This window comes from Pagrus pagrus (assembly GCF_965226575.1).
Source record: "Pagrus pagrus genome assembly, chromosome: 8".
Classification (NCBI taxonomy): domain Eukaryota; kingdom Metazoa; phylum Chordata; class Actinopteri; order Spariformes; family Sparidae; genus Pagrus; species Pagrus pagrus.
The window spans coordinates 23,468,716-23,494,218 of NC_140192.1; the positions used below are offsets into that span (position 1 = coordinate 23,468,716).

At 42.6% G+C, this 25,503-nt stretch overlaps 1 protein-coding gene across 1 annotated transcript in view; it reads right to left on the reverse strand.

The window, feature by feature from the left end:
- The window catches only part of arb2a (ARB2 cotranscriptional regulator A), a 149,837-nt gene that overhangs the window by 101,958 nt on the left and 22,376 nt on the right, over nucleotides 1-25,503 (reverse strand). Inside the window, exon 6 of the mRNA XM_084360029.1 lies at nucleotides 24,837-25,028. Within this exon, the coding sequence (XP_084216155.1) occupies nucleotides 24,837-25,028 (192 nt within the window). The remainder of the gene's footprint in view (nucleotides 1-24,836; nucleotides 25,029-25,503) is intronic.

The window sequence follows — 25,503 nt, forward strand, 5'->3', positions numbered from 1 at the left end:
CAAACATGTGGTCAACTTGGGCACGGCAGACCCTCAACTCTCGCAGGTGCTGGGCGGGAATGGGCGGATGAAAAAATAGGGGGTATGGGGCTACTTTTATTCAAGAAAAAAGATCTGTGCCTACATAACTGCAAATAAGAAATAAGCAAGCTGCAACACCTCCTCATGCTGCACCGAGCTCAGATATGTATATTACTGTCTGCTTAGTGACACAGTAGGAAGCTGCTGTGTGTGTTTATGCATATGTGCTTACAATTACCAGCGTGTGTGCAAGCACAGGACCTGTCCACTCACCCACATAGGTGCTCCTGAGAGGGAGAGAGTGCAGCAGGGGGAGTGCACATTTTGATCTCCGACAAAGCTGCCACCGCCAGAATCAAACCCCAGCTCAGTGGGGCGGCGGGCAGGCAAGGCAAAGCCACTTGATGGGGAGGAGGGAAACTCCATTCACCCTTGCACCACCCCCCCTTCAAAAAACATACACACTTACAATTACTCATAATCTGCTTATAATGCAGGCCGAAGGTGTGTTTGTTGGCATTAAGAGGATACGAAACAGACACAAGTGAACAAGAGTGCACGTGTCCAGCAGCAGTAGTGACTTTTTGTTTTACTTGTCGTTATTTTCATCTACCACACAGTGAGGCTTAAACATTTCACACAATTGCTTTGCTCCAAAGCTTCAAGGAAAAAATAAGGTGGAAATAGAGACGTGGTGGTTAGGGAATGAAAATAACTGTCGAATACATTGCATTTAGAGGATGAAAGAACGGGATTGAAATAAATAGTTTGTAAAGAAGAGTAAATAAAAAAAAAAGATGAGCTTTTGTTTCCTTGTTTATGCAACTGTAGGGACCCTGACCTGTTGATAGATAGAAACTTTGAGGTTTTGGTTTTTTTTATGCAAGTTGCCATATAGCGTACCCATGCAATCTTAGTGAGGAAAACAAAGGTTCCTTTCTAAATATCCTAATATATGAAACACAGCCAGATATATCTTTATATGTCTATGATTTAATGGCATATTGAAAAAAAGTATACAGAAAGAAACATGTATTCAATACTGAAGAAAAATAAATAAATACAATCGCAAGCTCTTCAGTACGTTTACTCTAAGTAGTATTGAATCCTTGACAATTATCAGAGTGACACAGCAAACAGTTGGCTGGTAATCCTCCCTTTTGCTGCAGACTCACAATACGGGGATTCTGAGTGCTCACCACAGTACGTTGCTTAGCAAACGAAAAGATGAGGTGGTTATGAAAAGAAGGAAAAGAAGAAAGCAAAATCAGAGACCATATAGTTCACAATGTTAAAATTCACATCCTCAGACTTTGTTGTTATTTTTCAGAACTAAATCCAAGACTATCAACATCCACTTACGGTCTAACAATAGTGAATATAAGCCCATTCCAGCCCAGTGTGCATTTAAAGTATTTCTAAAATGTCATCAATTCAATAAACAAAACCCAAATGAAAGAAATATTTGTTGGTAAAAAAGTTCATTCTAACTAAAAGTAAGTGATGGCAAACTAAGGAGAGCTGAGACAGGTGTAAGTGCTGCTGAAAATCACTACCTCTTTCAGAGTTAATGCTGTTTGGCTTAAGGACATAATAAAAGGTAGATGGGGAAGGAGGGAGAGCAGGTTGTGTGTGTGTGCTTGTGTGTCAGCAGGTTAAAGAACAAGAGGCTAGAAAAGAAGAAGAAGAAAGTCTGCAAGCTAAGGACACCGCCACAGTAGTGCGTCTCCGGGGAAGAGTGGTGGGTGTTTCGATGACAAAGCCGTCTATTTCCATAGGCTCTCTGTGCCTGATCTCCATCTAGTCCCTCAGAGCCACGGCCTTGATCTGGGCAAACACTGTGTATGTGTGTCTGTGTGTGGTTGTGTGGGTGTATCTCTGTCTGCATTTATCTGCTCACATAATTTTTAAGTTGACGGTACTGACTCACAGCAGTGCTAAATGCAATTTTCTTCTTCATCCACACTTTAATAGACCCTATATCGGACACAACTGAATGAAAAGCCTCGTCCACGTAACAAGTGCGAAGATCGCTGCATTTTAGCATTTAACCAGGCAGTAGCTGCAGGGGGAGATGAGGGATGTATTCGTAGAAATGGAGAGATAGCCTGGAGGGAGATTGAGAGTAGAGATGTAACAGAAAGATGAATGACGAATCAGGTTTGATACTGGGAGCTCAAAATGACCATGAGGGTAAAAAAGCATGTTCAATCCCTGATTTGATACTCAAATAATAATAATAATAATAATTGTTTGTCATGAATACATAAACATATATTTAAGTATATATTACAAAGATGGGGGTATATTATATTTATTTTAGATAGATAGATAGATAGATAGATAGATAGATAGATAGATAGACAAAAAGGGGCCCAATTAAGTCAGAGAGAGGGGGGGTGTAAGGGGGAGAGAGTGTGTTGATCTAGCCTGACAGTATACTGCCACCCATCTGTCTGATCTGGTACAACAGTCCCTGCTCTTCACACATCTGTCCTAGGATCTGTCGCTCAAGTTTCATATTATTCAGAAAAACACAGCCATAAGAAAGGCGAGATCTGAGGCAGGGAAATGATAAAAGCCCTAAAGAGATTACATGCAGACAGTGACAGTTTTAGAGAGAGGAGGACAGAGAGGAAAAAAGAGGAAAATCATGTCTGTTCCACAAAGCCTGTTGTATCAAAAGGTAGCATAGAAGCCTGGAGCAAGCGTCTGCTCACCTGCCAGCCCAGCCTGACCGGATCTCTCTCTCTCACTCTCTCATTTTCTCTCTCTCTCTTTGTCTCTCGTCCGCATCACAAACATAAAAACAGCCAAATGCACACAAAAGCAAATCGCCATTTTTCAATTAATCGACATCAAACCATCAATTTCAGAACATGTGCACTCATCTAAGAAGATATAAAAGTGCTCTAAATTTCCCCTCCTGACTCCCCCTCATGTCGATATCAGCATCAATCCGGTTTAGGAATTCCCCGGCCGGGGAACAGGGATGGCTGCTGGGCTGGGCTACCACCAGTCTTGGTTCATATGCAGGTTCCAGTTCATCTACAGTTCACGCATACTCTCATCTTTTTGAAGCAGCATCCCATCAGCTCAGGATCATGATTATTCAGGACAGAGAAGAGAAGCGTGGCGTGCCATCAATATAACATCTGCCCTTCTCCCTCCCTCCCTGTCTCTCTTTTTTTTTCTTTCAGACACACACAAAACTCCCTCAGAGAGTTAGCGCCGCAGCATTTAAACCCATGTTCTGACCCTATGCGTAGATCCATGCCAAGTAATCATTCGCCTTTCGCTCTCATCTTGCGGCGCCTCCCCGGCTACACAAAAGTACACTGCTCTCAGCTTTGAACCTTTAACCATCCAATTTGACTAACTTTGAGCATCTTGCCGCAAAGTTAAGCATGCATATTTAAATCCAGCCACATCTGTATAAGTACTTTGTGTATTAATAATTCCTGGACATAAAACAGACGAAAACGAGCAGGGGAATAGGCATCTCTTGCCTGAAGAAATACTGAAGTGCTTTTACTATGGATTAACCAGGGTTAATCAGGTTAGTGCATGTGTGCACACACAAACACAAAAACATGGTCAACTAAGTGGAGTTTATATTGCATTGCATGTTAGCAGCTATCTGACAGCGTTCATCAAATATGTATGACCATTAAGTCAGTGCAGAAATCATGACTCTCCACTCTCTCTGTGTTTCACCTATTCTCCTTTCAAAACATGTACTATTGACAAAGCACACAACATTTCCCAAGTTATAATAGTTAGAAAAATATTATTTCATAACTTCAAGTTGTATGAATGACCTTTAAATTCTCCCAATTAACTCAATAACAGAGACAAACAAATGGTTTCATCGTGTCTTGCTGTCAGGAAAGGGCAGGTAAAGTTTCTATATTTCTAAAAAAGGAAATGAACATCAGCGTCTTCCACACGCAGCATAAGATGGACGGAATTTTTTTCCCTCGATGTTGTGACTCAGGTTCCCCACCAGTGAGCCAGCTTGCTTTTCCTGCACTGCCACCCACTGCCAACATATGCCACTTCCACACACAAGTAAAAGCACTCCACACAAACTACACACATGCAAGCACGCACACAGCATGTGCATTCAAGCTAACACAAACACCTCTTTCTAATAAACACGCAGACACCCAAAGATGTGTGCACACATAGAGACACACAAAAACTTTGTTCTTCTCCTCTGGCCTCCTCCTCTCCTTGTCTTTATTTTAATCTGCAGAAGAAGAGTTCACCAAAAAGTCAGCGGGGCATACAGGAGTTGCGCCTCCAGCGTCACACGCTTGCATACACGCACGCACATATGAACACGCAAAGCCACAGGGACACACAGCAGGATGGTGCAGAATGAGCAACAAGGCAAGTTTGGAGGCTAGCACGCATCAGCATTTTAAATTAACCAATGGTAAACAGAGAACAATTTGACATCGAGAACCCCCTCGTGTCTTCCTGTAGAGGTGAGAAAAATAGGAGAACAAAGCATGAAGAAGTGCAGCCATTCTGCCAGACTGACAGAGATGTTTGTAAAGGAAGATGGAGCAAAAAAAGACATTCATTAGCATTCTTATACTGTATACGTACATATATTATACTTTTAATAATAGATGTTGCATTCAAAAACACACTGGAGCGTGGAAGTGGTGAAGGATATTAGTGGTTAAAAAGAAAACGAGACTGATGATGGAATAAACAAGAGAAAGAGAAAAGAGAGAGCGATAGAGAGAGAAAATTAGAGAGAGAGAGAGAGAGAGAGAGAGAGCTCTGTATGTAGGTTATTGCAGTCTCACTGCACCACTCTTGAATTTCAAACAAGAACCCTGGGCAGAGCAGAGAGCAGAGCAGAGAGCAGAGGAGAGGAGAGGAGAGGAAGGGGAGGAAAGACAGAGAGGCGGCGGGGCGAGAGAGCAAGAAGCAAGCTAACACTGGAGGCTAACGGGAGGCAGGCGAGAGAAGTGGTTATTAATGAGATATCTTAACTAAAGGAGGGCAACAAAGAGGAGGAGAGGCGATGGAGGAAGGGAAAAGAGAGGCTTGGACTTGGAAGAGGGAAACGGAAATGCTGGTAGAGAGAGCAAAAAGGGCTGAAGAGATCAAGGAAAGGCTAAAGATATCTACACAAAACTGAGAGTTCTTTTTCTTTTTAATTTCCGTTTTGCCTCTTTCTAAATTATATTCTCTCAGCCAGCCAGTGCATGCTGCTGCATTTGAGGGGTTATTTTAAGTATGCAACTGCACATTTTAAGTATACTTGTATTTGTTTATGTTTGTGTGCATCCAGGTGTTACTTTGTGTAAATCCACGAGTGTGCGCGCACTAATTTCTGCTTGTGCGTGAGCGTAAGGCAGCAGCATCTTTCTAATTGCTGGTGTATTAGAGGGCCAGCTCTTTGATCTGTGGGCTGTGCCGGGCCTCAGCACTCGCTGCGCAGGGTGGTCTCCCATCATGCTCGGCTGATCACAGACGCAGCCTCACTATTGGCTGCCTGGCAGGCCCTCCCATCAGCCGCGATGCTACACGCCTCTGACAACTTCATTAGCCCGATTCGACCCTCCAAGTCTACTCTGCTATACTCTGCTCTGCCAGCAACAGGAAGCAAGCGCTGGTACAACTGGCACACAACCAGAGGAGTGCAGGGAGGACTCGCTTCATATCGAGTAGTATGATAATAAGAGGGACAACAGAACAACAAAATGAAAAAAGTGAAAATGAAAATAACACCTCTTCTTTGCCCAGTCCTTCTTTTCCTGGTGCTCAAAACAAACAAAACACAACAAAAATCTAATTAAAAAGAAATCATGTTTAAAATTCACAAAGGCTCACAGTTATTTTTTTTTTATGTATTTTGTGCCCTAATGCTGCTTCACTGAAGTATACTATCCCTTTATGAACACACTAATAAATTATGAATATTTTTCTCTGATGAATAAGGTGGAATGAAGATCAGGAAGAAAGACACATGGAAATTTAATATGCTGGCTATTTCAATACATTAAAGGCATCTGTGTCTCTGTAATTCAGTCTCCCTTTCTCACACACACACACACACACACACACACACACACACACACACACACACACACACACACACACACACACACACACACACACACACACACACAAAATTATCTCTAGTATTATGGTGCGTGTCACTGTGTGCGTATGCATTTTTTCTATCAACTGGATTATTGACCCATGTTTCTGACCCATGTTTCAACATTCTGCTGTAATAACATATTTTCATATTAAATGGAAGTTGAGTTTTAGGGTCATTTGAGGTGTAGGTCAATGGGTCACTGCAGTAAAACATTTACATTTTTGTTTATGTTGGGAACTTGCAAAAAACACTAGGACGTATTTAATTGGATACACAAAAAAAAGGGCAAATCGTTGTTTTTTCTACTCAAGTATGTCCTTATAGAGCAAGCTAAGAACGGTGTGTTAACTTAATCATTCATATGTGAAGATAAAGTACATAAAAAAACACATCTATAACCAGTTTCAATCAATGGCTGACGGACTGAAGCATCACATATACTTGAAATATCAAATATCAAGATGAAAGCTAATCTCCCATGCTTGAGCTTGTCAAAACAAAAACTGATTGACGGTCCATATCATCAATAGCCTTTAATCATTTACAAGCGCTGCTGACACATCTAGGACAAAGCATTTACAACATCCCATTTTAAATGACAGTAGTCATAAATCTGATCCCATTAACAAATCTTTGGTTGTCTCTCATTCCATAAGTGTCCCTAATGCTGAACATCCTGGCGCTTCAGTCTCCGGGCCGCTCAAACTTTTCCCCCCATGATACACAGAGATTAGGGAGCAAGCTACGATGTCTCTTCTCAGGACAACAGATTTCGTGTAGATCCACCTGGCCAGCTCTTTGGACTGATTTGATTTCCAGGTTGCTGAACAAGACAGGTACTTGTAATACTGGGGTTTGGTAGCCGGTAGAGCAGGTAATCCAGGTTTACCATCGTTGTAGCTCAGTGGTAGATAGGTGAACTATTGAACCCTGTCCCTGCAGCTGAGGCTCGGTAGTGTAGCAGGCTAATTAGCTGGTTTCAGGTATGATGGGGCAAAAAGAGAGAGATATCTCTCTCTTCCTCCACTGCTCCACTTCTGCTCCTTTTCATCTCTCATTCATGAGCCCTTGGTGGTGCCCTTGGCATTGGGTATGTAAACTATCAATTCATACCATCACACACAGACTCAGGGCTGGCATTATAAAACAGTACCATGGTTGCATAATGAGCACACAGCTTAATGAAGTTGTTTCAGAGGTGATGCTGTGTGGAAAAGAAAAATCAATGATTTTTTCGCAATCCTATTTTAGTTCACGTGAATTTAAAAATGAAGAAAACCGTTGCAGTCGGTGATGCATCCTTGAAAGAACGCAAAGCATATAAATATTCCTCTTCACATCATTTATTCATGCATTACCTCTGTCATCAGACAGCCAGATTCAAATAGCCAGTTGCTCTGAATCCAAGCCTGCAGTGACCACTTCCTGTGGTCGCAGTTGTAGAAGAAACTGGAAGAGGGAATTCCAACACAGAACACACTGGTTTATCCAACACCACTGGTCACAGGCGGCAATCCAGCTCAAATAAACAACACTGTGTCCTATGTTCTCCCTTTATCTCTTAAAAAGGTCATAGTATGCTAATTTCCAGGTTCATACTTTTATTTAGGGGTCCTAGTAGAATAGGTTTACATACTTTTAATTTTCAAAAAAACACATTATTTTTTTCATATGGTGAATTGCTGCAGCACCCCTTTACACGCTGTGCATTGAACGCTCCATTTTAGCTACAGAGTGAGACATCTCGCCTCCGTTCAATCTTTGATGAGAGTTGCACATACGCATCATTTAACTGGCAGGATGTAGCCAATCAGAGGCAGAATAGGGCGGGTCATGCCGAGCAAGGTAGTGTGATCGAAAATAACGCTGCTATAGCTGGTAACCATGGCTGCGGTACAGCCGTATATCTTTTATAATATACATATAAAAATACATATTTATATAACACCTGTTACGTAGTGACGCACATAAGTTACAGAAGTAAAGGCTCAACTCCAAGCCAGGCGTTTCAGGCAGTGTTTTTCCATTAACATCTGATAAAAAAACACAAATTTCAGGAATGACTTCCAGAGTACCAATTGAGGGCTTAAAGGAATAGTTCACTCTAGAACAAAATTCAGTCATTATCGACTCAATTTTTAGGCTAGAAAAATGTACTAAATGACGTTGTTTCGAGTAAACTCTGGATGTTGCCACTTCAGGACACTTGGATTGCAGTGGACGAGCAGTATGGAGGAATATTACAAAGTTTTTGTGTAGTTTTATGGACCTTTTCGTCTCGGGCGCCACTTACGCTCGTTATATGGATTATTGCTACCGGAGGGTAGCACCGCGGGTCTCCAGCTGCACTTTGAGGAATAAGAAACTACACCGGAGATCTCATCAGCATGTGGGTCGATAATGACTGAATTTTGTTTTAGAGTGAACTATTCCTTTAAGTGTGGGATACATAAAGTACTCAACATGAAAGACAGTATGTGGATTAGATAATGTCTATAGATAATTGGTACACTGGTTCTTGCTGTTCAGAAAAGCATCACTGCATCACAGGGAAATTGCGATGGGTATTTTTCACAATTTTCTGATGTTTTAGACAAAAAAAAAACCAATTAATTAATTAAAAATAATCACTGGCAGCCCTACAATAAAGTGCCTCTCATTATTGCTTTCTGAGTATTTGGCATCATCTAATTTTTCCCACAGTCTCTCATATAACTATTCTATTTATCAAAAACACAGAAGTTAAAAGATCCATCCAGGAAAAGAATGTGTTCCGGCTCTTCAAGCAAAAAGATAGCTGGCTGGATGGCTGAGAGAGAAACTCAATCCCGCCTCCTGCTGAGGGAGAGATGAGCGCTGGCTGTCGACAGGCACACCACCTGACTACCACACAGCTACTGATTTGAAACGACAAGTCAAGAGAAGTCAGGAGTAAATAAGGGAGATATATAGAGAGTGAAAATGGAAGGAAAGAGAGAGAGAGAGAGAGAGAGAGAGAGGTAATAGATTTGAGAGTGTTTTTGGGGAGTAAACAGATGGAGTAAACACAGCACGAGGGAAACCAGGGGACTCCCACCGAACCCGCTCAATGTGTCACTGACACTGCAGAGCAGAATCAACAAAGTGCTCTGAGGGCAACATGCACACATACATACGCACACACCCACACAATCACACACAGTTCACCAATTGGCAGGATGCTGAGACCCAGAGCTCCTATCCAGAGCGGTGACAGGCACATGGAGAACATGCTGGCTGACAGCACATGACAACTCCTCAGCTAGTGGAAGAGCAGAAAGGCATCTCCTACTCTACTTTCTAACCTTGGCTTTAACAAGTGGCCTGCATATGTGGTGGTGTAAATACAGTAACACTAATATAGTCCTGATATTTAGTGTTACTCTGTATGGAGGCATGACTATAATATTCCTTCTCTTATCCCCTGATCGTGCTCTAAACCTCATCCTAGCACCCATCTGTATTGCTTCCCTCTCTCCAATTTCTTCCATGCCCCCAGATCTGCTCACACGCCCAAACTCTGCTGCTGTGTGCCAGCGTACCAACAAGCCTGTAGGCCTGTCCAAGAGAGAGATAGAGAGGGAGAGAGAAAGAGGGAAGGTAGCCAATTAAGATTGGGTAATGGGAGAGTGAATGTGAGTATGTGTGCGTGTGTTCGTGCACACTGGGATGGGTGAATGCCTGACTTAAAGCGGCTGTAAGTGCACTCGCTCTTGTGTGTGCATGTGTGTGGTGCCACAGGCTGTGCACACAGCCAAACTTAATTTAGCAGGCCCAGGTTTTTAACACAGGCCTGAAGCTAGCCAGCGAGCTAAAGCTGGACAAGAGAGCCAGAAGTTAACAGGCACATTGCTCTCCTAAACCCCCTGAGATCTTGTTTTCACCCTGAGGGGCGAGAGAACTCATTTAGTCATTGATGACCATCCGTGATCACATCCTTGTGGTCATATCTTTCCGTCAGGCACTTCATTACAATAAAGCTTTATGGAGCAAAAACTTTTTCCCCCCCTGACTTTCAAGACCTTGACAGTTGACAACGCTAAAAGAGGTGCGGGAACCATTCAGCTGTCATTGACAAAACTTCTGACATGGTTTGTGATTGTTTGCGAAACTGACATTTTTGAGGAGTGCTACCACTTGCCTTGCTGTATACAGTCTGACAGAGATGAACAACAACAGAGGACAACAAAGATGGCAACATCTAACATGTGTCTGTTTCCTCTATGTCCCCTGGAAGGGGAGCTGAAAAGACATGCCACTTCGTCTATATGTGCGTGTGTGGAGTACCCGTGTGTAATGTATGTGCGGTGCATGTGTGGCATCGGGGCTGAGATGGATATGGCAACATGGTACTGCAGTGGGGCATGCCCTTGACGTTGTTGTCACTGATAAAAACACAGGCGCAGCAACACTCTGAACACAAGCACACCTTGATCACTGGTGTGTATGGGAATTCACGCCTGGGGACTTAACACAACAAAACACTGTCGGATTGTGTCTGAGCCTCCAAACAAACAAACAAACATGCGCCAAACTAGCAAAGCAAATAGCAACCAAATTTCCACTTGTCTGGCTTACATGCTGTTTGGCTATGGAATTAATAAATATTGCATCAATGAAAAGTAGATCAATTACAAATGATGGTGGTCGGATGTAGCCCAAAGCTTAAGATTGCAGACTGACAATCAAACTAAACATAGAATGAGACACGTGTGTTTGTGGCGGGGTGTGTGCGCACAGATGCATCCACATAATTCACACCGTCTCTCCGCGTGTCTCGGTGTGAGTCGTCTTATTCTACGAGGTAATAGGCAGTCAGCTTCACAGCCAGAGCATGACCTAGAAAGTGAAACCACACGGCAAGGGACTAAATGTGTCACATGGGCTCAATCATTTTCTCTCTCTCTGAAGACAGAGAGACAGAGACAGAGAGAGGGAGGAATAGGGGGAGGGAGAGAGAAAGAGAGAGAGGGCTTCTACCAACCCGCTGCACTCAGAAGCTAATTAAGTCATTTGAAATAGCCACAGAGGGTACCTGTATGCAATCTAGCCAAGGCAAAGGGTTGATGAGGCTCTGCGAGGCCCCGGGCTAACTTCAAAAAGAAGGCAACGGAAGGGAATGAGAGAGAGGAGGAAAAGGAGAAAGACAGAGAAAAAAAAAGTGAAGTGGATTTTTTAATTGAAGCCCAACTTGAAGAAGAGCATGTGTGTCTTCTGGTGTTGTGCAGCAGGAAAAAGGTTAAGCATGCCCCCAGCAGAGTCTGTCTGCACACACAGGCTCTCAATGGGGAGCAGGTGGAAAGATGCCGAGATGGAGGGATGGAGGGGTGCAGGAGAAAGGCTCCTGATAATTGAGAGAGTTCACCGAGCGGCCATGTCATACAGTGTGCATGTATGTGTGTAGCCACGAACGCCCTATCCTTCAACGACATATTCACACCTGCATGTATTTGCTTCGTCTCTTCTTAGACACATGCCGAGCTTAAAATCGACACTTTCTCATCATGAGTGTACGCAAACTTAATTAAAATGTACAGACGCCAGTTACATACTGACAGAAAGGGTGGGGGTTAAACGAAGAAGCTGCTGATCCAGCTATGATTCATGTTGCTAGATTTCCAAACCGCAGATGATGAAATCTACAGCTGTGCTCGAACGGAACACACACATCTGAAGGTTTTGTGCCCTAACATGCATGCCCTCACCAGGGGCAAGCCTGGCGACACCAGTGACTGAACTGGGTCACACACACACACACACATACACACACACAGTATAGACTGCGGCATTGGCAGCATGGTGATCACAGGAGAGGGCAGACAGGGGGCTGGATGTAGAGTGATTGGACTATTCTAGGTCAGCTCTCCTGACAATGCACCACTGTCTCCTAATGTGGTGGGCTAAAGGATAAAGGCTGTGTTTGGCCTGACATTACAGCTACATGTTCCAAAAGGAATACCTGCTACACACACACGTGCACACACAGCTTGCAGGTGCACAGTTAGAGCCAAAAACATATCCTTAAAACGCACAACACACTCCGGAAAGCATGTACAAACTGACGCATACAGTACATGCACATATCTATCTGTGGCAATGGAGGTTTAGGGCAAGTTCAAGACCCCGAGAATTTGATTCGCTTCGCTCTCTTTTTTTATCCCGGGCTAATAAAGCTGTATGCAGCAGATCTCCTCTGCAGCCTATAGAGAGAGATCAGCCTGTGGACTTCAAAGAGGTTGCAACTAGGTCACCACAAGACACTGCAGTCAGCTAGAGCACAGTCTCTGGTCTGAGACACCTCACATCTCTCTCTCTCCCTTTTCTCTATCTCACTCTGCCAACCTCTGCCTCTCTCTCTCTCTCTCTCTCTCGCTCTCTTGCTGTCTCTCTTTCTCCCTCTCTCTCTCTCAATACAATGATATCAGTGAAATTAAAATGGATTATAGCGCCTTTCTCTCTTGTCATTCCCTGGGGTTGTACAGCACCATGTCATGTTACTGTACTATAATGTTACTTCTTTATCACTGTCCATCGGAGCTGGTGCTCAGCAGTTTAACTAATGTTTAATTTAGACACAGAGCGAGGGAAATGGGGAAAGAGAGAGGCAACGAGAGAAGGCAGCAGTGGAAAACGAGACAGAGACGCCAAGTGGAATGCAGAAAGAGCCAAAGCCTCCACGGTTACATACTGCCGTCCTGATCTGTCAAAGGCCAGCGAGACGGTGACTCCAAAGGCTGCTGCAACACACTTTGGATAAAACAGCCACAAAGGCAGCCTGTGAGATGAGCGGGAAACAGGAACCTTGGAAAAAGGAACGTAGTGAGGAAGTAAAACTCAGGAGAGTGAAGGAAGGGCAAGTTTGAAGAAGGTCAAATGAGCAGAGCTGCAGGGCCACGTCTGAACAGCAAACACAACAACTCACCAAACAGCCACCAACATCTTAAGATGGATACAGAGGGAGGGACGGAGGGAGTGAGGGGAGGTATGCTTTCATCAGTTGAGTGAAGAGCATAATATACAGTAGCTACAAACAAACACACAAATATTTTGTTCTGTGGTGATGGGAAACCATATATGACAACATATTAGAGAATGATAAACAAGATATAATTTAGGGGCAAATATGATTGTGTGAATATCAGTTTGTGTCACTGTATGTGTGCTTTTGTATCAATGTGTGATTTTCTGCTACTTTATACATTACACTGTGGAGGCAAATAGTGTACTTTTACTCATTACGTCTATTTGATAAATTTAGTTACAAGTTGGTTTCCAGACTCTCCCAGTCTTTTATCGTCCCGGTTCCAACTTGTTTGAACATGTTGCTGGCATAAAATTCTGAATGAGTATATATTTACAAAAATGATAAAGTTGATCAGGTATAACATTAAATATATTGATATATATATATATATATATACATTTTTACATTTCGTTTCATTTTGCGCTTGAGCTAACTTTTTTGGAATCGGGGATGCATTACTAGTCCTGATAAGTAATACTGCTCATTTAGCTTTGCATTTTAGCATTTTAAGATCAAAAGTACATCAAATTTAAGTTAAATTATTACAGGGCCAAGTCTGCTGGGAGCAGACTGGGGTTAAATGCCCAGCAGCAGAACCTCTGACTCATCATGTCAGAGGGTCTTTATAAAGTGCATTGTTTCAATCAATTAATGGGTTGACTAAATTCTTGGTCAATCACAATTAGACTTTGAAACAATCTACTGCTTACTTAAGTTTGTGTTTAGGCTTCTCTCCCTTGAAGGACCGCTGTAGACGCTGCTGCCTCCATCAGTCAGCTGATGAAGAGCAGCATATCAGGGCCTCCGCGTCCCCTCCTGACATCCCAAACAGGATGCGAGTCTTTTGTTCTTACTCCAGTGTGTCTGCATTTTCTTTATGGAAAATTGTGTGTACAGTATGCGTGTATGAGTGACTGTGTGTGTTTTGTCACTGTCGCGGTGTTTCTGGGTGTGCGCCGTGGCGTACTGTGTTCTGAGCTCAGGTTGACACTCTTTTGACTGACATCGGGGGCGACAGCAGCACAGTGGCATATGGTAACCGCCTGCTAACCGCTAAAACTTGACATCAGCGCAAACAAGTCAGCCAAGCGTGGCATAGTGTGCTCCTAAGAGGGTTAAGGGATAGGCTGTCAGCATACAGCGGGATAATAACACCTATCACGAGATCCATAATACCAGATAAAGGGGAGAGGAGCCAGACCAAATACACAAGTTGGTGTTGACTCTGAGAAACAGATGCCAAGTTTCACAGAAAAAAAGTAATGGGTAAGCAAGAAGGGATCTTAACATGTGTTAGAGGTTGGTGTGTGGTTAAGAAGTTAAGATCCTGATCTTGCATTTTATAGCATTAATAAAACAGAAAAGTAAAGAGAAACATTGAGACAGAGAGGAGTGACTGAAACCTGACCACAATCTTATGAATTCAGAATCTGTTTTCAGGGATGGGATAAAAAAATTAAAAAAACACTTACAATAAGTTGATCGTGGTGAATTTTCATAATTGGGATAATCGTGAATGAGAAAATTGTGAATATTCTTACATGAATGAAAGCTGTCTAGCTCGCTAATGTACAGTCCCAAATTGGTTTCCTGATTTATTTTGAATTGTCTAAGCCTGCCACCATGGCTGATGGCATGGCTTCCACGTCGTATCGTATGTGTGTAAATACTACAGATTCCAAACTAAAAAACATTACCACCATTTATTTATCCTTCTGATTTATGATGACTTATTTTAAGATTCTTTGATTGTTTATATGTAAGGTTCTATTGATTCAACTATGTTTTAGGGCAATTTAAGTTTTTATTTAAAAGTTTTAAGAATGTTTCGATGATTATCAGGATTCCAATTATGTTGGACAGGAAAATCGTGGGTTAGGGTTAGGTTGCATTTTTCATATTGTCCCATGCCTAGTGTTTTCAATTTGTAACACTTTCTCCCTGTTAAGCATTAACAAGTAGTATATAGTGTGCTGCCTTTACTTGACGTGAGTGTGGGTGCTCTTTTCAATGCTTTACATTTTCACATGAGACCAAATGCTTCTCTTACCATGCCTTGGATTCCATGCATTTCAGTGCAAAAGTTCAACCGAAGATGCATGTAGAAATCTATTGTACAGGGCCCACAGATATACAGACACAAACAGTTATCCACTGACCCACTGAGCTGCAGAAGACAAAAGAGCTGCAGACAAATCTGATCACTGATGCCATCTCTCCTCATTGTCTGCCTCCCTTTCTTTTGCACAGACACAAAAGCACACATATCTTGAAACGCTGTGACACCGCCATCACTGCCGTGATCTGATGTACTGAAATGTACATTTCACATCCACAGAGAATGCAGGACAATATCAGTCTCAAAAGACAGATAAGCCTTCAAATAAAGATTCCATCTTCAATGTCTGGGTGCATACTGAGGAAGAAAAATCACAAAAGCAGACAGCTACAAGACACTAACACGTAAGGGAAAACAGATAAAACCACAGCCCTAAATAAATGAATGGCATATTACTAATCATCTATACATGACAAACAATCCAGTAGGCCGAATGAGAGAAAAGCTGGTTTAGAGGTCTGCCTAGCACCATGATGTTACTATTAAAAAGTACTGAAAAACAGGAAAAGCAGGGCAGCCCTCCAGCATCTATTTTCATTTCTAACCACAGAGTCGGCACTAAAACTATTAACAGAAAGATTTGTTGTTGTTTGCCAATAACCCCAGTCTACCCCCGAGAACCCCGGTAACCCCTATTTAAGCACTGAGTTTCCTCTCATCGATCAAAGTGTGCCGCACACAGTCTGGGAGCATGACACTGGTACTGGAGAGCTTACAGCAGGTTTCAACTTTGACCCTCAGAGATGCTCAGTGGCTGATTTGTGTGTGTGTGTGTGTGTGTGTGTGTGTGTGTGTGTGTGTGTGTAGTGTAAATTCACAGCAGGTCACCTATCTGCTCACCACTAGCTCCTCGCGAAACTCAATTTCCTCCTGGAACGTCCACAGCTAAGCACTTTTAACCTCGACAAACCTGCAGCGATGGAAGATAAGTGTAAAATTTACAAGAGGATGAAAGAGCCTTTGCATGCATGTGTGTGTGTGTCTGTGTGTCTGTGTGTCTGCATGTAATATTAACTGATTTAAACACATACGGTTCCACCTGTAACCAAAAAAGAAGTAAAAGCTGTGAAATTTCAGCTGTCAGATAGTGAACATGCTGCCACACAGGTTGACGAATTGTACAAAAAATTGTGGAGAATTCTTCTGTGAGTGTGTGCATGTCTTTGTGTGTGTGTGTGAGCATGTGTGTATTGGCCATAGAGGAGTGTTCCCAGAGAGAGAGTGAAGAGGTATCCACCACACACTGCCTGGGGCCCTCTGGAAGAGAGACTAAACAAGACCTTCCCATTGGGACGCACACACACAGCCTGCAGCTGCAAATGACCTACTACCCACCTCACACACACAGACACACACACACACACACACTCATGAACACATGCACACAGAGACAAAGCCTTTTTGATGATATAATTTGTTAATTTCAAGAGAAAAAAATAGTCAATTATCACACGTGGGCTAAAAAATGTCCACTCCCAAATAATGTTTAACAATTAGATCAAAGTCTTCCTCTCATTTCTGTTTTGTTTTTTGTTTTTCATCCTCTTGTTGTTTCAATCCTCTCATCCCCCAAGCAACATGGTGGCATGAGCAGCCTGGAAACCTCCACATCAAACAACTCTCAACAGATATGTTCAACTATATACACACTGTAAACAGTATATTTGAACACTGTACATCCAGAGACAAGATTATTTTTCCCTCTGAGTGTCTATGAACTATTGTAACAGACTTCCACATCTGTACTCGCCGTGTTCAGCAATACTTGCAAAAATTATTTTAAACCACGGCGCCCCAGTGAACAAACCACCCCTTTCAGCCGAGAATGTCATAGTAAATCATCTACTATCAGCATTTATTTTAGGTCTATTTACTGTGACAAATGTGTGATAAAATGTTATAAAAAGGGAACGACAAAAATTGGAAACATTTCGTCATATCCCTGGACAGTTTTCATGGCACCATGTGGTTCCACAGCAGCCACACTGGGAACAACTCATCTAAAGTCACACTATTTAAATTGGATTACTCTTAGCAGAGGAATCCTATAATGCAATTGCATCTGTTATGTGTGTAAATCCTGAGGTACTTTGAACAAGATAAACAATGTCTGCACAGTAAAATTGCCAGAGTTAATTTACTGTAACTCTGAAAGTGTTAAAATCAATACATCCTGTGTTTATAGAGGTCAATCAACACTTATTAAACACCACAAAACTTAATGAGTGGTTTCTCTTGAAACTCTGCTCTTAGCCCAAATATGAAATGTCATAATCCATGCTCCCTCTTGTATACTTGCGTGAATTATCTATCCAGCAGGTTTGCACTGGATGAAAATTACAGATGTCACTGGTAATTGCGATAATGACAGGACCTCCCAAAAGAAAATCAATTTTAAATGGGGCTTAATACGCAATTCAAAAAACATGTCCTCCACAAATGACATTCAGTAACAATGATGAAAACCATGTGCTATTCATACCCTCTTACCTACAGTGTATGTTTAGAAAATGCTTCAACCCCACTGTAAATTGTCGTTCTCATTTATCAGTGTCTTGTGAAACAATAGCCCCTGTGTTTTCCTGGAGGAAGCCTGAGGATGAACATATCTTCTTCATATCATTCTCTGACTGACAAATAAAGGCTCCCTGCCAAGAGAAACTCAATGAGACCACAATCAATACACTGCTACAAGGTGCACACACACGCACGCACACGCACACACACAGCATGGATACAGGATGATGTACGATTACCTGGAGCAAATAACAATCAGCTGATGCTCATACAGTATGCACACGCACACAATCACACACTGCTTGTACACACACATGGACGTGCACGCTGAAAGACACTTAATATGCAAATATTTTTTTTTACAACAGGAACAGCTCTCCGTTGTTCATCTGGACGAAGGGGGGCAGGCGGGCAGATAGATAAATAGGTCTCTAGATATCTACCTTGGACCTCAATTGATGAGATTTCGCATACGGCAGCAGCAGTGCTGTTAGGACAGGGAATACCACCACAAAATAATGTTTTCTCTCCCTCTGATCAATTTTTAATTTGGCCTGTGCAGCCGAGCCCTTGGCGGGCCTGGCCCCGGTAATTATGGTGGGTTATTGACAGCTGCCTTCCCGCGGGATGCTATTTAAAAGAGGTTTAACCCCAGAGCAAGTCCAGGCCCCACACCCGCCTTTGAAGGTGTCAAGTGCATTGATCTGAGCTGCGGGATGTGCTGGGACCTTCCCACCTGGAGGTGTGTGTATACCTGTGTGTGTGTTGCTCGCAGGGCTGCTATTACAAGGCCATGGCAAGGCGGCACATCTTTTGACCCTTACACACACACACACACACACACACACACACACACACACACACACACACACACACACACACACACACACACACACACACACACACACACACACACACACACACACACAAACTGTCCTCTGGCTAAACCTGGCTGGGTGGATAGAGGATACCTGTCTGGCCTCTGTAGCCACCTGATGCCCCAAGATAGGCTGTACACACACTGTACGCACAATGTTATCACTTGGCTACACACACACACACACACACACACACACACATACAAACAGGTTAACTTGCAGCTCGGGGGGAATTAGAGGAACTAATGAGAAAGGAGGAGGAGGAAGAAGGGTGATTGGAGAGACAGAGAGAGGAGAGAGAGATATCCTCACACAGGGCCATGACAGGGCCAAAGCCGGCAGATGCCAGAGTGTGCAGCCGATGTTGAAGACGACAACATCCAGCAAGAAAAAAAAAAAGGAGGGTGGGCAGGATGACAGAAATTAAGAGAGGATTTCTGTGTTTGAGTTTGTCTGCTTGGCTGCCCCCTTTCAGCCTCCCATTGAAATTCTGGGCAGATACAAAGCCCTAGGCTTTTGACACACTTTTGAAAACACCACACCCCCTCTTTCCTTCCAGTGGGTCTCCAGTGTCGAGCCTGACTCACTATCAAGAGAGAGAGAGAGTGAGATGGAGAAAAGGGGGGTGGGAAGGAGGGAGGCATTGCAGGGGGCACAGATCTGTTTTTGTATTAGCAACTACCAAGTCAAATTAAGTTGTTCTTGACGACATTGTAGAATTTCTGCGGTTTGTGTGTGGTTGTGTGAACAAGTTGGAGAGTTGCCAGGCCTGACATTGTGGATGAATTAATTCATCTTTGACATGTGTAAAATAAAAAGAGAAAAGGAGATTAAATGTAATTAACAGTTAAATCAAGACTATTGAATAGATTATCCAAACAACCGAATCACCAGGACTTAGTGTTGGCATTTAATGTTACTCCAAACTATAGATACATCTATACATCCGTGTCATAAGCCACCTACAATAATGACATTTAGACAAAAAATATCATATGAGGTTTACATTACATGTTTATATCCTAACTTTCATACCGAGAGCTACAGGTGATGGTGGTGGAGTTACAGGTGACATGTTTGCCAATCCACTGACCACAGTTTGAGTCTGCAATTCGGCATTTGTAAGTTTGAAATGACTGATTTTTGAGGCGGGACCATGGTGTTTCAACATTTATAGCCTCAAACCACTGGATAATTTTTTTTACAATTTTTAGCCGTGTTTGTGGCGACCATAACTGGTATTAAGCCGAACCACAGTGTTTTCCTAACACAAACCAGGTCGTTTTTGCACCTAAACCTAAGCAGAGCATATGCACATCATTATGACAAGACAAAATACTGAAAATTGAACTGAAAGAAATGTAAAGTTGTAACTTATTTGTGGCTTTGAAGAAACTTACATAAATGGTAGCCGATTGTTAACATTGCCTGCAAAAAACGAGAGATGGTTTAGGAAAAAAGTTAAAAAGTGAGACAAAGTTAACTAAAAGAGAAAAAAGTAACATTGTAATATTGTTTTTCTACTTCTCAACTGATATATGAGAGCTCACATGTTTCTTTCACTTTGGACACAAACTTACACGAGTTAAAAGTCCTATTCTGAACTGCAACAGCTACTCTAAGTAATGATCCCACCTTTCAATACTCCCTCCTTCCTCAATTATTCTAACTGTAACCTCACTATCTTCTCTCTCTCTCTCTCTCTCTCTCTCTCTCTACCATCCCCCATCCCCTCCAAACCCCATGGCGCCCACCCTCCACCTCCACCATCTCAGTCTCAGGATGCAGAGCAGTGACAGGGCCAGAAGGTAATGATACAGCTGCCATGATGCAACAAGCAGACCTGTCGACTGTCAGGAATTGAAATCATGAAGGAATAAGCTGTCATTAAGAGGCCCTCTCCCAGTAGTGGAGCTGTCAGACGCCTGCCTTCTGCCTACTCTCCCTCTCTCTCTCTCTCTCTCCCTCTCTCTCTCTACACCCGTCTCTCCTCTGCCAGTCCCACCCCATTTGCAGTCACTCCCTCGCCCTCCTCTCATTTCTCTCTTCCTGCTTCAATCCTCTCTGTACCCCTCTCCTTCTTTCCTCTCCTGTCCTCTTCCAACCAATCATAACCCTTCTCCCTCTCTGCACCCCCACTCTCCATCTCAGCTTCCTCTTTTCCACCTCTTTCCCCACTCTCTGGTTGTTGCTGGAGCATCCTCCTCTCACTTGTCATTTTTCCTCTAAGCTATGGGAATAGCACCACTTCCATGTGCACACACACACACACACACACACACACACACACACACTGGACGCACAACTCAAAAAGATTTCCCTTTGCCTTGCGTCACTGCATGCGACAAGCATACCCTCTGCCTGATGTGATGCATTTGTGTCTATATTGTACATATTTTACACTTATCTCCAGTATATACATTCTGCCAGCTTATTAATGTGTCATCATCATATAGCAGCATGACAGAGATTGTGATACATCTGTAGACGGGAGCATGGCGTATATGGGAAGCAGATACAGGCGATGGGGTGTAAATGGGGTATAAGAGACAGGCTGCCCCGAGATTCACCCTGTGATCGTGTGTTTGTGTGTGTGGGCCTGATTAACTAGCGCAATCAGCTATTTTTCCCATCGGAAGAGAGGAAAGGCTGACTCAAAGTTCTGAGGAACATGGCTAAGAATTTCAGAGTGGTGCCTTGACACAGGTATGTGCACACCCGTACACACCACAGAACAGCACTGTGTCCACACACACACTGTAGAGAACTGAGTCAAATTAACTCTTTTATCCATGTGTGTGTGTGTGTCTGTGTGTGCATGTGTGGTCGCTCATGTGTTTTGCACAGACACAAGCTCCCTCCATATTTGCCGAATGCACTCCATTTGACCCTTTGCTGCAGGCTTTGAATTTTCAATCAACTTCCCATGAGTAACGGCACATGAGCTGCACTCCAGGCAATAGATACTAGCCACAAAACATTTTTGGAAAATGGAGCCTAATCTGAACATAATAAAGTGTACAGTCAAAATGTCAAAACTTGACCCAACGCTGCACTTAACAAAATGTGTAAATCAAAAATATTGAGTAATTGTCCCTGAGCCACACTCGTCAAATACCTGATATATTGTAACCAATGTAACTGTGCCTACAGAAATATGGATATGTTAGTGTTGATTATTGAATAAATGCCAACTTTTTAACTTTTACTGTTGTTTACTGCTGATGTTGTTTACATGTGATGCACCTTTTGAGCATACTGCAATTTTAAGTGTCTACTTAAAGTGCTGCAGGAATGATGTACTCTTGTAGAAAATAACCTCTGTGGCAGACAAAGGTTACGGTACTATACACACTTGACTATAAATGAAAAAATCTACAAAAAGGAAAGTTAGCAAATAAAGTCCACCTATAAAGGTGGAATATTGAGTTTCCATGTTCATCACAGTGACTTTTAATGTCCGTGACAACTTCTGTTGTGTCAGTCAGCCACTCGTGAGCAACCGCCTTTTTAAAGAAGGGCAAAACTCTTTTTTATTTAAAAGTGGGGTATTGACTGACATGTTTTTATGTTGAAAGTGCAGAAATGCTAACTTATTTCTGGGTCTCATTCCTGCAGCCCTCTATACTATACGAAATTAAAATAATAGGCACTGCTAGTAACGGTCAATAGCTTTGATTGTTGTCCTGGTGATTTATCTGGTTATCTTATTCCTCTCTGCTGGATGGAACTAACAATCAAATTCAGCTGATGGTGTGGTGGGTTGAGAGGAAAAGTGGCAACCTCTTGCAAGCCAGTGTCGCTTTACATCGCTTTGTGCTGGCAACAATAATGGCTAGTCCTACAGGTGGTCTGTTGATCTATCGGGGTTCTGCTCTTGGAATTTGTTTTTTTCCCCTTTATTCACCAAAGTGTGCATACACATATAGAAAATATGGACATACTGACAAATACAAAAACATGAAGGACATAGACAGGTAACAGTAAAACACAAACAAACAAGCAAACAGGAAGAAACAAACTGAAAAAAAGCAAACAAACAAAAAAAGGAAGAGACAGCAGGGTCATCTGGGTTAGGGTACATATCGGGTGAGGCTTGCAGGATGGATTTGATTTGGATGAATTCATTTTGTACGTACACACAAAGACATTATACATTCCCATGTATATTTTTAAAAACATTAACGAGGTAGAATTTAATACAGTGAATAAGCAAATGGACACAGTAGAGTAGTTTTTAATTTCCATATCACAGTACACCTTAAAACCAGTTAATCGCTGCAACCCTAATCCACGTGCATGCACATTTGGGATTCTACTCTCAATATGACGTAATGCTGCTGATCATGGATTCTGCGGTCTGTTTTTGCTGTTTCACAGAGCCATCTTGTCAGAGAGTTGTCATCTCTGTAAGCTGCCATTTATGTGAGTTATTGATCAAATGCGTTTGACCACTTGTTTGCTGCGGGATTGTAAATAAAAGTATAAAATGTAGATCCATTAACAAAAAGAACATCTGTGCTGAATCGATAACTACATTTATCTCTTCACATTGTAGAGCAGCTATAATTTCTGTACGTGCACAAATACATCCACACAGATTTCATGGGGTGACATAATAAACTACAAGCTTGCCTGTAATAGATGCAGACAGCATGAATTGACTGTAAATGTGTGTGCCTGTCTTTCCAGTGCACACACAGAGTACAAGGCCTGTGTGTGGTAAATGCCTGGATGATGATTTGTCAGGGTGTAAGAACACGATTTCTTGTTTACTATGATGAATGAGCAACACTCGCACTGCACACACCATGTTCTCTTTATCGAAGCTGTCACTTTGGCTTTCTGCAGCACAACCCTGCTTTCTCCAACTGTAATACCAGCCAGGATAACTGTAATTCAAAGTCTCAGGGTAGCCAAATCATCCGTTAGCACACACATGGACACACGCGCACGCAACTCAAACCTCTCCTGTTGTTGTACACAGCAGGAGAGGGCTTTACACAGCAGTGAAAGTCTTTATGGCATTCAGATGGACCAAACGAGGGAATGAGGGGGAGAGGGAGAGCAGGATCTCCCCTAAGTCAATTTGAACAGCAGGCCGATGAAATTACACAGGTAGTCGTGGCCCGTCTGACAAATGAACACAGGGATGGGGATGAAAGTAATAAGACAGGCAGAGCCACCTTTTGCTTGCTGACACACAGATGTATACACTCATGTCTGATCATACAGGAGGGAAAGAAAAACTAATCTATATTTTACATTACATTATCTATTCCTCTTTCTCAGCTCAGTCACCCATGAATACACAGGACTGCATAGGAACCATACATCATGCGAAAGCATTAATGTTTCATGGTGAGGTATATGCTTCGTTTCACTAACAAGACAATATAAAGCCTCAATTCTGGGTTGAGGACTGTACAGTTATAGTATCACTCAAGAGTATGAGACTATGTTTGCACCTGTGAATGGATGTCTGCTTGCTGTTATTTGCCTCTGTGATTATATGATGCTGTGCAGTGCAGAAATGGTTCAGCATCATATAATTTCTCATATGACCCCAGGACAAAGTTTGCTTTCCACTCCAGACTTGTGTGAACTGCACAATGAAGTTAAGCTGAACTGGGTCGATGCAGCTTTGAAAGCACGCAGCAACAACAAATTACCCACAATCACATTCAAACCTCCAGTCAAATACAAGAAAACAAAACACTTCGCTCATGATGGTGCCACAATGCCTTTCCAAAGCCCAAAATATTCAAGCCTGCCCTTCAAAATAAACACTGTGTGTTACACTTGTCACACCAAGGCTAACCACTGCGGTAGTGGTGGCACCGACAGCCACATGATGAGCACAGTGCATGACTTTTTCACTCAGAGAGCCACAAAAGTACATACCAAAAATGTGTTACAGTTTATAGTGTATGCAAAAGGAAAAAGGAGCTTTCAGAAAAAGAAAAAGAAAAAGAAAAGAAATAATAATATCCTCCTCTTATTTTACATGTGCAGTGTCCTCAGTTTACTCGGCCCCCCTTATCGAAACATGAAAACAGGACATCTTGGATCAAAGACCAGAAAATGAGTTCAGCATCCAACAGAATAGCTTTTTGTTGTGCCCCCTACCTCCATGGCTCTGGTGATGAAGGGGATTTGTGTCCCTGAATCCAGGTCCTGGTTGATGATGAGTCTACGGGCCCACTGACCAGCCCGCACCACGCCGCTGCCTTGGATCAGCACCAGCAGCTTGGATGGGTTTGACAAGGCATCTGGGCTCAGGTAGATAAAAGTGGTGGGTTCATCTTCTGTAGCATCCACCTAAACATTCAGGGAAACACAGGTTACCACTGATGTAAGTTGCTCTCTTATCTAACAAAAAATTAAGACTTTCTCCAGTGATGTTCAATTGCTGAAGATGTTTTGATTTCACAGACTATTGGGACCAAAATTAATCTCTGCTCTTTTCATGCAACAGCAGCAAAAGCAAAAGATGATCAAATTGTAATTTTATAATTAGAGCTTTGATTTCTGCTGCTTCAAAATGCCCCGATAATGATCATGAGGAGAAACTTCAGAACTGTTCTTACATAACATGCGTGAGCTTTAGGAGAAATGGCCTTCTCCTCTGTGGCCTTCGTAATTAAAAAAGCTCATATGCATCAGCACGCTAATCATCAATAATCATGATTAGAAAACAGCCTTTGTGTGATTAAAACTGAGGCAGAAAGTTATACAGACAGGAAGGGAAGCTGAGCAAGTTAGCGAGTGTTCGTGTGTGTGCTCGCGCTCCGTC